The sequence below is a fragment of the Saccoglossus kowalevskii genome, chromosome 10 (genome assembly GCF_978046115.1).
Source record: "Saccoglossus kowalevskii chromosome 10, keSacKowa6.1, whole genome shotgun sequence".
NCBI lineage: Eukaryota > Metazoa > Hemichordata > Enteropneusta > Harrimaniidae > Saccoglossus > Saccoglossus kowalevskii.
In genome coordinates this window covers 21,564,420-21,580,807 of record NC_140650.1, presented here as the reverse complement: position 1 = coordinate 21,580,807, position 16,388 = coordinate 21,564,420, and the positions used below count along the sequence as shown (strand labels likewise).

General features: G+C 36.7%; 1 protein-coding gene across 1 annotated transcript; it reads left to right on the top strand.

Moving 5' to 3' along the window:
- The first annotated feature begins 1,568 nt into the window (after positions 1-1,568).
- Positions 1,569-15,032, top strand: LOC102804856 (heparanase-like). The gene is made up of 9 exons (XM_006817450.3): positions 1,569-1,935; positions 3,697-3,845; positions 4,442-4,612; positions 5,579-5,765; positions 8,366-8,617; positions 8,752-8,863; positions 9,513-9,634; positions 13,461-13,610; positions 14,214-15,032. Exons 1-9 carry the CDS (start codon positions 1,634-1,636, stop codon positions 14,371-14,373), a joined length of 1,605 nt encoding a protein of 534 aa, XP_006817513.2. The 5' UTR covers positions 1,569-1,633; the 3' UTR covers positions 14,374-15,032.
- Positions 15,033-16,388: the final 1,356 nt, after the last annotated feature.

Here is a 16,388-nt window from a genome sequence, read left to right as displayed (position 1 = left end):
CTAGATATAGTACCATTACAGTGATACTAGATATAGTACAATTACAGTGATACTAGATATAGTACAATTACAGTGATACTAGATATAGTACCATTACAGTGATACTAGATATAGTACTATTACAGTGATACTAGATATAGTGCCATTACAGTGATACTAGATATAGTACCATTACGTTAATACTAGATATAGTACCATTACGTTAATACTAGATATAGTACCATTACAGTGATACTAGATATAGTACCATTACAGTGATACTAGATATAGTACCATTACGTTAATACTAGATATAGTACCATTACGTTAATACTAGATATAGTACCTTTACGTTAATACTAGAGATAGTACCATTACAGTGATAGTAGATATAGTACCATTACAGTGGTACCATTACAGTGATACTAGATATAGTACCATTATAGTGATACTAAATATAGTACCATTACAGTGATACTAGATATAGTACCATTATAGTGATACTAAATATAGTACAATTACAGTGATACTAATTATAGTACCATTACAGTGATACTAAATATAGTACTATTACAGTGATACTAGATGTAGTACTATTACAGTGATACTAGATATAGTACCATTAGTGATACTAGATATAGTACTATTACAGTGATACTAGATATAGTACCATTACAGTGATACTAGATATAGTACAATTACAGTGATACTAGATATAGTACAATTACAGTGATACTAGATATAGTACCATTACAGTGATACTAGATATAGTACTATTACAGTGATACTAGATATAGTACCATTACAGTGATACTAGATATAGTACCATTACGTTAATACTAGATATAGTACCATTACGTTAATACTAGAGATAGTACCATTACAGTGATACTAGATATAGTGCAATTACAGTGATACATTCATTCCTAAAGTTGGCCGATTTACAATTGCATATCGATTAAGTGTAGTCGATTTAATATTTGCATATTAACAATGCAAGTTAAAAAATGAAAAACATACCAGTACTCAATACGCAATTTTGATTGACTTGTTGGGCGCAATTTCTCAGAAAGTATTTAAGAAGATACGGTAAGAGTAACGTAACACGTTTCTTCAGATTGCGGAAATGGGATTCAGTGACTAATGTATCTTAGTTTTCTGAAAGACCAGTGTGGTATTCCTCAATTCTGTCTAAGTTGGCACGTGTGTTTTAGTGTTTATTCCAACTTTTTGTTTAGAAAAACTTTGGGTTTCCATCCGGAGAATAAGGTAATATAGGGCACCTGTAAAATGGTCCATTATAACAACAGCGTTTCAATAGCTTTGCAAAACAACGAGAATTAGATACAACCGCACACTGAACCGAACATTTTTGTATGGTTCTTACAAGAGTTATATAATCCTGCAATTTACAAGACTCTGACCCAAGTCTGGGTATACCCACAAGCTGTATAATGCCAATAATGGCTAAACAGTGTGATATCCATTTACCGCCGCATTTCTTGACGCTCGAGACCTTTTGAAATGCACGTTACACACAAACATGGGGGCGTTGCTCCACAGGGGGCATTTGTGAAAGGTCACTCTCCGAACGCTTTAAACACCCTGGTACAGATAAGTTTGTTTGCAACTACTTTCCCTTGAGGTTGCTACAATGGCTAACAACGTTGTTAGATCTTATGTCATTTCGGCCGTCACAATTGTCACAATTCATGCATGTCTACGTTTTGATCGAATACAGGCAACGGACGTGATACGACCGTCAGTGGAGCTATCACCAAACCTTTTCGAGAACAAAACCAATACTAATACAAAGACGAGGTCGACGGTTGTTTACAACAAAGTTGATGTCAGTACTGATGTTTCACTAACTACAGTCAGCGATAAATTCTTATCTGTGGCGATCGACGCCTTCATGATTCGTAATCATTGGGTCTATCACGAACTTAACTTCAGGTAAGATTTAAATGCTATTGACTCCAACCCCCACCTCCCTTATCAGGTGAACCCATTAGTTATGGTCATTCATGATATTCAGGATCGATCGCAGGGAATTGTTTCATTTCATTGGGATAATGCGTCATATAGTATAATATTCGCGTACGACAATCCACGCTGTAGTTTTGCAAAATTGTCATAATGCCAGTAAGGTGTTGGTTGAGTAATATAGATAATATTGTAATGAACGGACTAGACCAGTGGCTATTTAGCACGGGGTACATTAGTACATGAATTGATAATTGTACCAGTTTGCGTGTTGTGTACATTAGTAACAATATCATTGGGGTGTCAGCTTTTTTTACACTTGTTATTGTTTATTCATGGTTGATGAGATCACATCATATTTATTTAACGTATGTTGAATATAGATCGCAATGTGTGTTTATATATAGTTTGAATATATTGTAAAGTCCGATCGCGTGAGATAACGATGTATGAATAAATTTACTTTATTAACCAGATAGGCCTGTGTAGGTCAAGATGCATGGGACCTTACCACAACGTGACAATCATGTGATTCTGAGCATAGTCCACTTAAAGTATTTAGACAGTAACTGCAAGATATTTTGTTCTTCCATTATAATTGGGTGCCTATTCAACTTTTTGTTAACCTGCAACCGCGTTGACACCTACAAAGGCGTGCGTCATAATGGTGTGTTGTAGCTGGTTACGTCGAATGGGTTGTGTAAATACGTACAGTTTGACCCATGAACTAAGACACAGTGGGACAGATACAAGTTAAACAAAACTGGTCGAACCGAAAACATTATTACTGTAACATATTTTACTTTGACAATCATGAGTAAATAAGTACTGTGTGAAATTAACTTGTCGACAGGCATGTTACGTTTGAGTAACGCCACTATTCTCGACCCACTCCCACACTGTGTACTTGCCATTGGATCGAACAGACAAACAACTACAACTCCTTGATCGCAAATGCATATCGAGTGCGCAGTACTTAGATGACAATTGCAGTGACATGCGGTTATTTGGTACAACGCGATGGCGCACTCGAATCTGCTGGTGACATTTTGATATAGCGCAAAATTCGATCAACTCGGCTAATGTACGGCGATTGATGATAGGTACCATTATTATGCGCCATTGCAAGACTATGCATCAGATGACATTATGTAACAGTGTTTGTTCCTGAAACAGGTTGCGTTTTGGTACAGTGTAGATCGCGGATGAATAATGGAAATATATTGAATATATTGAAAGGATGATAAATAAAATAACGCACGCAGCTCAGGAACATTTTAATGCGCCATAGTCGTGGTACCGCGTAGTGTTGCGTTGTGTGATTCCGGAGCGACGATAACAACGCACGCTAAAAACGCAAAGGCACATGGGTAGAAGATATGGTAGACACGCTATGGTCATCTTCCTTATGCACAGATGACGATTGCACAGTGATGTTGGTATTCTGATGAATGTTACAATATGGTCATACAATGGCTATGAACAATGAAAGTTACATCAATTATATTCAAATTGTAGGGGGGAATTCAAATCTTTCTTAAAATGCTACCTTATCGATCGTTTATCGATTACTTTTAACTTTCTGTCTACTAAATTGAATAATTATGAATGATGTGAATATTCGTCAGTTCCTAAAAAACACACGCACTTATAATTCGGCAAATAAATATATATTATAGAATTATTTTCTAGATTTCTGTACAGTAATGATGAATAACTTCTTTATCTTAGTTCACCACGACTGCTGACATTAGCACGAGGACTTAAACCATGTCATCTGCGGGTTAGTGGCACTGCAGCCGACTTCTTATATTTCAACGAAAGCGTACCACCACCAAGCGATGCAAAGTATGAAGACGGAGGACCATTTACTATGACTGGTAATTATAATAACTAAATGTATGAAATAGCATTATTTTGTGTGTTACAGTTATGCTTTTTAAGAAACGTGTCCTAACATTTTTTAAAAATTGCTATTTTTAGAAAGATATAGAACACAATGTTAAAGAAGAATTGAAATTGTTGACACTTTTTAAAACCCAGATTTATTAAAAAATTCAGAAAAGTACTCCATCATTAACAATGTATGATTTTTTTCACCAGGTTGGATTTTGAGATATTGCATAATATCCTTGCCATAAGAACCTGTGGTAAAAGTGTTATAATAGTGTCAAATTGGCGACTTTGCACTAAAATACAACCATCAATTTCTCGAAAAAAGGGCTGGTGACCCCAACTTTTTTAGGTCAATATCCATATATTGCCTTGGAGTACAATTTATTGCAAAATGAATAAATTCTGTTTTTTTAAATTTATGAATAGGCTTCTACCTTAAGCAACAAGTTATATTTCGAACGCATAGCGAGAGTACATATGTGGAAGTGGAGCTTTGACAACGTAGCGATTGCTTGTAAACTAACAATAAATGTTAAAAGTTCATTCAAATATTTTGTTGTTTGTTTCACTTTATTTCAAGTGGACGACTGGGATGTCATCAATGAATTTGCCAATAAAGTCGGCTGGAGTATGATATTTGGTTTGAATGTATTAATACGTAAAGGCGATGAATGGGATCCAACCAACGCTATTAAGCTATTCAACTATACATTAGAGAAAGGATATAAAGTCAACTGGGAACTAGGAAACGGTAAGTTGTCACTAATGTTGTGTATTATTGGTAATACTAGGAAATGCTGGATTATATTGGTGTTCCGTCAAACGAAATTTAACCCAATACTAATTAGTTATGCTTCAATATAACTGGGAACTAGGAAACGGTAAGTTTAAGGTTAGCCCCTATATACAATTTATAACAATTGGTAGACATCAGCTGGATCTTTAGTCGTGGGTGAGTCACAATATTCCTCGCATATCACATATTAATTATTTTTCGAGACTGTAAAGAATTCTTGGTCACATACACAAACGTGTAATGTACCAGAAAATAAAAAAATACCTGCGATACAATATAATGGGCTTTGCACGAACTGCTTAATACTAGAAGTTTGATAACGCAAATGCTGTTTCAGAAAGCAGCGAGTTATGTAGGTTCTGTAACAATGAACTTATTAATCAACTACAAATAGTTATACTACAAATAGTTACTATACTATAGTTATTTTAAAAAAAAAATATATTTTACTAAAGGCGGTTTTCTTCCGCATCAAACATAGTACTGACTCGGCGGAGTTTAAGCTACACTTTAATGTTAGTTGCATATTTGTTACCTAACACTGATCATTTTGTTCTGTTCTGGGTCATATTATCGAGGACCCGGATCAAACGTTGATATCTTATAGAACTTATTGAGATCATATCCTGTATTCTATTGCCAAAGAAATTCAGCGTTATTTGTCTATAACGTGTTTTTTAATGCTGTTAACAGTCAGACATACAAAACATTCCTGGGCCTTATCTCGCAATGATATATTATCTTTTAAAAAATCATGAATCTTAACGATGATCCGGATCAATGCCAAAATTTAATGGCTTCTTCTATACACGAAGACACATTTCTGGTAAAAATTGAACCACAATGCAAACTGACGCTACCGAAAACATAACTTTCTCCGTGGTTGTAGTGAATATGTTCAAATATATATTTCTATTTCAGAACCGAATCTTTTCCCACACAAGGCAAATATAACCGTTGAACCAGCTCAACTTGCAAAGGATTTTATTGCCCTGCGTAATTATTTAAATAGTAGAAAGGAATTGCGATCAGATCTTCTTTTTGGTCCTGACGTCACTAAACCTTCGGCATCATCTGAACTATCAGGATCGTTAGAATATCTGAGAGGGTGAGTGTTTTATGAGTTCGTCGACAAGACACACGATTTTTTATTATTGTGCGATATCGGGTATCATGTGTTGATATTCGCGGCATTCTTGTAATTATATATCCTGAATTATATTATACCAGTATATTGATGGTGTTAATCCATTGATTTGATTGGTCCAAACACAAAATTTGCACATGCAATCCATGGTATATTGGCTGATAATGCACGGCTAAACCAAGTGGCCCTGGAACATGAATTGACTACAGGTTTAATACGGAAATACATAAAACCGGTATTATTTGATTTTTAGGGAAATATAGTGGTTGAATTTTAGAAGAATATTGAAAAAAATACTGAATTAAAAACATCTGAAAAGTTATATAACTATAATATTGCTTTTTGTTAATGGTGGGATCCAAGTTGTGAGCGTCGGTCGTTGGGTGATTGTCGTTCGCCACACAAACCTAAACCACCGTCCCTTAACACCGTGAGGTGCCTACACAAACGCCAGAACGCTATGTTCTCAGGGTTGTTACTTTGAGATGGATTGTGAACTTCCAACAAAGAAAACATGATCTTTAAGTACAAGATATAATTGAGGGATTTAATGACATAAAAATGCAAAAAACTATGAGTCACAGGCAAAAATGTATGCCACCAATAACAACCGGTGTCCGGTAGCGGCAGCTGACAAAATTGCAGTGCACCCGGGTAATTGCCATCTGTTTCAAAAAACACGGGACAACGCAGGATTCGACGACAATATATGGTATTGTAATTCTTCACTATGGGTAAATAAATTACAGGAGATGATGAAGGTAATTTTGAAAGCTACAGATTTGTGCCGAGTGTACACCAACCACTGTATTAGAGCGACAGCGTGCAAAGACTTTCGGCCGGAGTTGAGACAAGGCATATCATGTACGTGTCACAAAAACGATGCGAAAATCCGATCTTACACCATCAAACTTACCCCAGAACAATGACAAAACTTGTCAGTCATACTGTCACAAAACTTTGGTTATACCAAAGGTATCCAGGTCAGATGTTGGAACTGAGGTCGCTGTGCTGGTCACCGTACATGATACACCGCGTCCCGCCGAACGTCAAATATCCACAGTTACAAGTAGTATGATGAGTCACAAAACCGGTTTATTTCACAACTGTATTTTCAATGGGCAAATTACAGTCCAAATTGTACAAAAACCGGAATGAAAACGTGGAAAATCCGTTGTTTAAATGATCCAAACTGTACACGACCCTGTATTTCAAATCACGTTGTGCGTCAGTAAAAGGTCAGAAAGGTCATCCTTTGTTATGCTAATTTGTGTGTTTACGCTGCTCTATTCAACGTGGATATGGTTTTTTTCATGTGGAATAAAAATTAGTTTGTATTCAATTTGAACTGTGTTGCGCATGTAATTTTTGTATGCATTCAGCGTACAACTACATACTATTCTTATAAATATTCATGTTCAAGGGCGATAATCATGATCTTTTAGTAGATGAAAGTAAACTCTTTTTTTACAAGTTTTATCGAATTGTCAATATACTGGTATAATATAATAGCAATAACCCCCGCCGAAGTTGGGTATACCACTTGATATTGCACAATTCACTCTATATATGCACTCGCCTGCGGCTCGTGCATATATGTCGTGAATTATGCAATATCTCGTGGTATACCCGCCTTCGGCGGGGGTTATTGCTTAATTAATTTTGCACTCCCGGTCAATATTAGACTGTCGACAGTTGGTCGTACCTAATATTAATCTGTTATTATTAATAAATATTGTGTAAAAACGTAATAGGCGTGAATAAATTGCGAACGCCGGGACAGAAAGTATGGAGTGCCGTTGGGCACGACCGACTGTTCGGTGCTGCAATTCACTGGTGTGATTTCTTACCAGATCCGGTTACTTTCATATGCAAGTGAATAGTCGCGCAGATGTCTATCATTTTATCGTGGCCAATCGTGAAAAGGGTCAGGGGTCTCTGGCCACAAGAATCGCCCTCGCGAAGTTTTTTTTTGTCTGTACGCGATCGCGACACTTTCCACAGCAGTTTGTTATATCATGACACAAACAAATCTTGACGAGTGCATTATAAAAGTGCTGTAACGTTTAGACTACCATAATATTTCTTGCAAAGAATACCAGCGAGACACTATCGCAAACTACACAGAGGGGAGAGATTTTCGACCACCAGTGTGATTGCTTTGATATTATACATTTGTTCATGTTGTGATATCTTCGGTTCTTTAATTGAATTGTGCATTGTCAACAGCCGACCTATCTTGTTAAAGACAATGATGGTTGTATTTTAGTGAATGGGGACCATTTTCTCACTATTGGTTTCTATGTCAGAGATGTCGTGTCATGTCATATATATGATATATGTAACCATGGTTTTGAAGCAATGGGCACGGTGACAGGACAAAGTAAAACACTATTTGAGTGACAACATTTGTTCACGTGGTTATTTAGCTCACAATGTAATCTTTACAGTCATTATTTCCAAGGTTTATTTTCCTTGTCTCCTATTGAGCAAATGAAAGGTGATTAGTAGAAATAATAATAATGGAGGGTGTGTAACTTTATTAGTTTACACTTCTGTAGATTTCTGAAAAGAATAGGCGATGCAACCAACTCCACGACTTTCCACCAGTATTATCTGTGTTCGAAACCACCGACTCCGGAAAGTTTCACCGACGTAGGCAACCTCAATGTCTTCGTGAAACAGGTTGAGGAAATGCGAGATGCTGTCAGACAATACCTACCAGAGAGAAGAAATATATGGCTAGGGGAAACTGGTACATCGTGTTCAAAGGGCGCTTCTGATTTATCTAAAACATACGTAGCAGGGTTCATGTGAGTAGCCACCTCAACACAATTGACAACGTGACAGGTATTCGTTGTCAGTACGATATTCTAGAATAATAAGACTGCATAGTCACACACAGTTTTGTGACGTTCGACATTTATTCATGTAAAATCAATCACAGGTGGATGGATAAACTCGGTATCGCAGCTAAATATGGTCTTCCTGTAGTTATAAGACAAACCTTCATTGGCGGCGGACAGGGATTGATAGACGAAGACATTATTCCTCGGCCGGTAGGTTTCTATGTCATATAAACACTCGACACTGCAGCTACTGGTGGCTGGCACATGAACCCTAACCCAGCACTGTGAGAAATTAAATGTTGCTATCAAACTATACCACCCGAAAAGCGTGGAAGGCCACATTCCGGTTATGTAACGTAATAAATCTATCGTTACCCACTAACGGTGTCTGTCATCGATCGATATTTCGTGTTTCAATTAAACCAAAGGCAGTAGAGAAATAACGACTCGGAATTGCGATATTCTATTTTAATGTCAAATTCGGGAACAAAATCAAGTATACATAGGTTTCAAACGAATTTCATACATCGTCTTTTTGAAAACGCGTTTTATTTAAACGATTTGAAGAGGTCAGTTATTATGAAATTGTCTGTGTGATTCGATCGAAGAGACAGATAAACTTTCTATTGATCGATTTTCAGACAAAAATAATACTACGCAATCAATGCAACGTGTTTTGAAAAACTAGTATATGGATTTTACTTGAAAAATTGTGATATAATGGTAGTTGTGGATATGTGGGACGTTCCCGGCCTATTCTCGGCGTATGTTATTAAACAGAATGTATTGATTCGATTGAAATAAAAATACTATGTGTATGATTATAATAATTGCTATGTTTATGTTTCACTAAATACAGGATTACTGGTTGTCTGTTTTGTACAAACGTCTGGTGGGGCAACGAGTTCTGTCGATTAAACTGTCTAAACAGAATGACGGCAATACACTCCGGGCATATGCACACTGCACTAACATAAATGGGTTAGTATTGATTGAGATATCAACTTTGTTGTATCTGCCAACACGGAGATTTCAGAATATCCAGAATTCATTTTGCTAATATATAAATTATGTATAACAATATGTAAATGAGTACACGTTTCCACCGTTGGTGGCGTAAATAATCTCGATCGTCGACACCACAGTCAGCTGGCATCGGTGTCGCTGGGTGTATATGATAGAGGGAAGTTGTGCGACCAAATTTGCCGAGTTCGCAGTTTTTCGCCGATAAAAAAATAACTAAGGCAAAAACTCACGGTTTTTCAGCATTTTTGTAATAAAGACATTATTCTCTGTCAATAATCCGCCCAAGACAGGAACATTTCTACTAATTATTGTGCTTTTTCGCAGGGGCGTCGATCCATTCTGAAAAGTGAGGGGGACATTTTTGTGTCCGCGTAAGCGGCCAATGTCCGCGCTTGCGCGAACAGGGGGGTGTCTGAGAAGGGGGGACTGCCCTATGTTCCGACATCTCTATGTTCCGACACCACTATGTTCCGACACCACTATGTTCCGACACACAGTATACTTGTGTCAAACTTAATCTGACTAGCCGTGCGTGACCTTTTACTACCTTGATATAACCAGGATGTCCTGTGGGTTAATACTGGAAATCCAACTGTAGTGTAGTGTAGTCCGGCCATGATGCTCGAAAGTCCGTGAAGGCGGGATCTTGCATAATGTTATCGGATAATTATCAGAGAATTATCAAACAATGTTGCCCATTGTATCATTCTAATACTTCGACAATTATTTGACAATATTCGTGTCTGTTGGATGTGGTTCCAACCTTAAATCCTCCGATTGCCTAACTATCGAAGTTTTAGATCGATAATTATCGGAGAATTATTTTACCATTTTTATGAAAGTTGTACTTCGACATTCATCAGTCGCGGAATTGCAAGGTTGCCGTTTACATTCGGTAGCACCTTTCCAAGTTTATCTACATATTAATTAAAATCGATATTTATTTATTTATTTATTATGCGAGAGATGAATAGGCACTGCATTTAGCATTCCGTAGTGTTTGCATAAGTTTTTGAAATTGCCAAAAAAATACAAAGGTTTCACACTATCTCTTTCCATTTCTATATTGTGTGTTTTCGGCCAACATTCCTTGTTTACCTCCACACGTTATACGTTTTCCTATCAATCTAAGACATTGATAGGTCTCAGAGAATTAAACCACCACCCAGCTGTAGACCCTGTCTAATATCAATCTAAAATTATCAGATATTTATCCGATAATTCAAATGTACAATAGGCCGGCTTCCTATAATGCGAGGATATTGCACAAGTTTATACGACAATGTACCTGCAAATTTGATGCATAATTCATCGTTCAAGATTAAGGTCCATATTAGACAGATTTCCTCAAGGAAGTAAGAAAGCACTATTCTATTCTATTCTTCGTTGTTCCATTGCATTGTTCTGATATTCCTCTTTATTCTGAAAATATTCCCATATGTTACACTCATAAATTACAGTTGGTATAATACACAATTTAAATACTTATCCTTATATCTGCCAAAACATGTATATCCCGTATTTATACTTTACATTATTTCTTTGTCAATATCCTTCGTGTACTGCAGATGTATTTGAAACTGCCTATTCGCTCCATTGTGCAGTCGTCGATTTTGTATTTTACGTTTGTGTAAATTACCCAAACTTCTTTGGTACATATGTTTAATTTACTTATGTAAATCTTAGGTCAGGCAACGTCTCGCCATCTATTTGGATTCCATTTTTATCTAGGTATATGTAATTTCTTGGCAGTGTAATAGCGTTCTCTTAAATAAATAAATAAATAAATAAATAAATAAATAAATAAATAAATAAATAAATAAATAAATAAATAAATAAATAAATAAATAAATAAATAAATAAATAAATAAATAAATAAATAAATAAATAAATAAATAAATAAATAAAATATTGAGAAAACATAAAAAGACTTATTTTCAAATACATGAATATGTCATGATTAATTCATTTTATCATAGACAGGATTTGCCCAGAAATTGCCATTTGATGATTTTGAATAACGTATACATAAAGTTAATGAATTCATAATGGCAATAAGTAATGAATTATCCGATGTAATATCCAACGTAATACTTGTACGCTACATCAATATAGCTTTAATTTGATATATAACATGATGGTGTTTGTCTGAGGTATTCCTATTTAATATGTGACAGGCTATTACGTAATAATGTTTTTGTATAAGGTTGATCCCGAAAAATTCGCTTTTCATTTGACGCTGTGTATAATTTTTTAAAGCTAACATATTTACCCTGATTTTCGGGGGCAAAACGGCTCAGATTCTACAGCCAAAATTGACCAAATTAATTCCCATGTTTCTGTCTATTTTATGGCATGTAAATTTGACAGCCTTGTCTTATTCTGTAACTAGACTGATCGCGCTGAACAGAGAAAAAACATGTTGCTTTGTTCTACCATGGGGAGGGGTTTTTATCCAATTTTGGCTTCCGACCACTAGCGTACATATTTCCATTGAAAATATGGCACATTCTGGCCGGCTCAGAATTTATTGGATGATCGTCGAACATAAAAGTACTAAACAATGTAATTTAGGTCTCCTCGAGTACAAGTTGTCAGGGGCCCACATGAAGACTGTCAGGTACATAGTTTATTGTTGATCTGAACGTTTGGCAATAATTAAAAAAAAAAAATATTTTGCGTCTGAAGCTTGATAGGATACATCGCGTCTGAGAATATTGCCGACGATGATCACAAAAACACCTCCATGAAAGCCCATGGCCAGAAGAGTGGCAAGTATTATAATCCGGCATAGTTATTTTTTAATGTAAAGAAATGTAATATTGTGTCACAAAAGGTGAGCGTAGAATAATGATATTTTTTCTTATAGTAAAGAGATAAAAACGCAGTGAAATGTCAAAAACGTGTCAGGTGCCAGAACTGATTAGCATCTCAACATAGGGTTGTCGGAATATAGGGTTGTCGGAATATAGGGATGTCGGAACATAGGGGTGTCGGAATATAGGTGTGTAACCCCGAGGAGGGATGTGTCCCCCTCAGAAGGTAGAAATTTTTGAAAAATGCAACCAAAATGAAGTCATTTGGTGCATACTTGGGGATTTTCAATCTTGATCATTAAGAATACAGTACATGTACACAGAACCAAAGGCCTTACACAAACGCAGGCTTTGATATAAGCCTATTATTGATATTTGGGTAAGTCAGGAAAGTGGAGGGGACAGTTGATATTGTGTCCCCCACCCTTCAGAAAGTGGGGGACGTGTCCCCCCTGTCCCCCCATGATCGACGCCCCTGCTTTTTCGACGTTTTTCGAAAAACCTGCGATTAGGCTGCGAAAGTAGAACATTCGGAGGGGGTGAAACGGAAGAGCATCGCCAGGCGTAGGACGCGGGGCTCTTTGGCAACGACCGCGAACGTATTGTGTCCAGCCATTGGTTGGCCACATAGAGGTCAAAATACGCATTCTATTTTTATGCGTTAAATTTGGCTCTTCCGTTTCACCCCCTCCGAATGTTCTACTTTCGCAGCCTAATCGCAAGTTTTTCGAAAAACGTCGAAAAAGCACAATAATTAGTAGAAATGTTCCTGTTTTGGGCGGATTATTGATAAACTGCGAACTCGGCAAATTTGGTTGCACAACTTCCCTCTATTATATACACCCAGCGACACCGATGCCAGCTGACTGTGGTCGACACCACCTACAACATTGGCGGCAAATATGATTCACATACTAAACTGTACGAGTCATTGGTTAACATTGTATTCACATTTTGCATTGTAGAACAACATACCCATCAGGATCTGTCACCGTGTATATGCTATCAGTAAACAATAATCAGTCTACAATAGTGTCTCTTAGTGCTGGATCACTCCGCCTTGGTGTAGATCAATATTTATTGACATACCCACCTGCAGAGGGCGTTACATCTAGGTAAACAAATAGTTGAGTCATTTGCCCTGATTATTTGCCTGTACTTGATGAATACATTGATATAGCATATAGCATACCAGAGGCCAAACCTGCATCGCGTCATTGCATAAGTAGCCTGGCAAACCACTTACACACCGAGACATAACCTGACTAACTAATAATGTAAAAACAATACTGCACGGGTCCCTTACCATTTAAATTCGAAACTAAACTACGTCAATGCTAGGACAAAAGCACATATCGGTTAAACCCCCCCCCCCTCAAGTACAGGGGCTTGCTGGTGTATTGGGTGATTATGGAAATATATCGGGCATATTCTATCACGGAAAATAACCTCCAGATGTCGTAAAGTGGTTGACATGTCATTTAATTTGCCACACACTGTGGCGTATTTCTGGTGTATTACGATATGTACCATTAACATTACCCACAAAACTACATCTCATACGTCCCATATATGCTACTTTCTGTGTGTATTAACAGTGTATTAAGTTCTCAAAAGTAAACTTAAGCCATCTGAACTCAACAACATTCTTCTGTATCGAACAATACATGTTTTCTATACATGATGCAATGTTTACTCATTATTCATTGTCATTACAGTCATGTGGAATTGAATGGAAAGAAACTGAAAATGATGGATGATCACACCTTGCCAGATTTCCCACCTCAAACGATCGCAGCTGGATCTCCTATCAACATGCCACCTCTGTCATTTGGATTTTACGTTATACCTGGAGCCATGGCTGATGCATGCATGTAGTTCTGTGTTTCATTTTAGTACAGACTGAAGAACTCACTAATAAGCAAACGCTTTAGTTCAATGGTCTAAAATATTATATTAAGAGTTTGTTGCATCTTAGATAGACACGTGTTTCGCACTAAGGCAAATTTTGTTCCGAAAAACACGGCCTTGAATCTTAGTGATACCTTGTTTAATGGACAGACACCTTATATATCCTGATACAGAAAAGGGCAGAAAATTGGATACACTGTAAATGTGTTATAAATGTATATTTTTATCAATCAAAATGTCTATTAGATTTCAAAATGGTCAGTCCAGAAATGGCAATATAACATCATCATGAGCTCGTTTTGTATATGTAGGCGGTCGCAGTTTGCTATGTCACGTGAAGAAATGCGCGTGCACTATGCACACGGACAGTGTTGAATATTTTTCGCAAATCCCCTTTAAATATTTTAATAAAATCTGTAGACGGTATTTACAAATGTATACCGTGTACTGTTTAATCATATTTGTCAACACCATGTTACGTGTTAAAATAAAGAGTGGGTAAAAATGTTCAACCCCCCCAATCATCAATAGTATGATACGCGCTAATACAGTAGGCATAATAGCAACATTGTTTCAAATATGTATAATTGTGAAATAAAAGTTAAAATATGTTGTTTTTAATGTTATTTTTCGTTTTTCTCCAGATAATTCAAGGTACAATTATTGAAAAAGTATTGTTGCAGTGTATATATCATTTCATATTTTGTGCGATGCATGTTTCGTGGATGAGGAGTAAACGTTTTGCGCTGTTATGGATTCCCACTAACTTGGTAAAATATCGAGTATATGTTTAGAAATACGCCTGTTCACAGTACCACTGTCCAATCAGTCAAGTTAGTTAATGCTGGTTTTGGCAAAGAAATGCGCATACCTGGTAACAACCAATATCTCTGAAATCGTTTGTTTTATTTGTCTCGATGCGCACTCTTACCAAGAAGATCAAATGCGTGTCGTGGCAAACGTGCATAATGCTTGAAAACCATTCGCAATTAATTTGGCTAGAAAGGTGTTAATTTTCGCAATAAATGGTGTCCTTTTGATGACGAAATGCTCAAACATCGTTCGAAGTCATGACTGAATTTCACCTGTGGGTATCTGTGAAAACGATTTTCATCTGCATGCTCAAATAGTTAACGATTTCGAACGGTTTTGCAATTCAGCACGGTTTAAAGAACCGTGTCGATTTCTACAGACTTGGCAAATTAGAAGATAATGAACACATTGCATGTCATAATAACAAAGTAATGTCCCAAAGTGTTTGCTGTAACGGGGTTGCAGTGTATTTCTGATATAATTGTAAAACTGAACAAATCATAGTCATATGTTGTTAGGAAAAAATAAACCTCTCTCGCAAAAGTTTTTGCTGATCATCATTTTGATGTTCAACATAGTACAGTTTACATTAACTAGCTCGCAATGTTATGTGCTGCATGTACCTTCTCGGGATTGATTTTGCCCAGCATGGTCTGTAACCATTGTGGTTAAAGTTTGATAATTCAACTCGTGTACCATTGCCCACAATTGAAGTAGATAATTTTGCACTGACAACTGATTTCATTTTGATTTCACACGACACGGAGAAGATTCATAACGTCTATGAACATTTCGTGGATCATAAATCGTTGTTGTAATCATCCCAATTAATTTGCATAGTTAGCAAGTATTTAACACACGAGGCACATTAAGTTCATGACATATACAAAGCAGCAAATATTTAGAAAACAAGAGATTTCATTCAAAATAGGTAAATTTCAATGTTGTTCATTAACTTATAGCCATTGGCTGTTAAAGAGCAAGATATCAGACTAGTTTTTCTGATGGAGAGAAAGCCCTTGTACAACACTAGCAGAAGAGTTCCTAAGCGCTATTGGGCAAAGATACATGAGAAAGGGTGATACACTTTGAATGAAGACTGAACCGATGGCTTAGAAAGAGAAACTTATCGCGACACTGCGAGTGCAGGTTTTTGGCGAGCCTCCCCA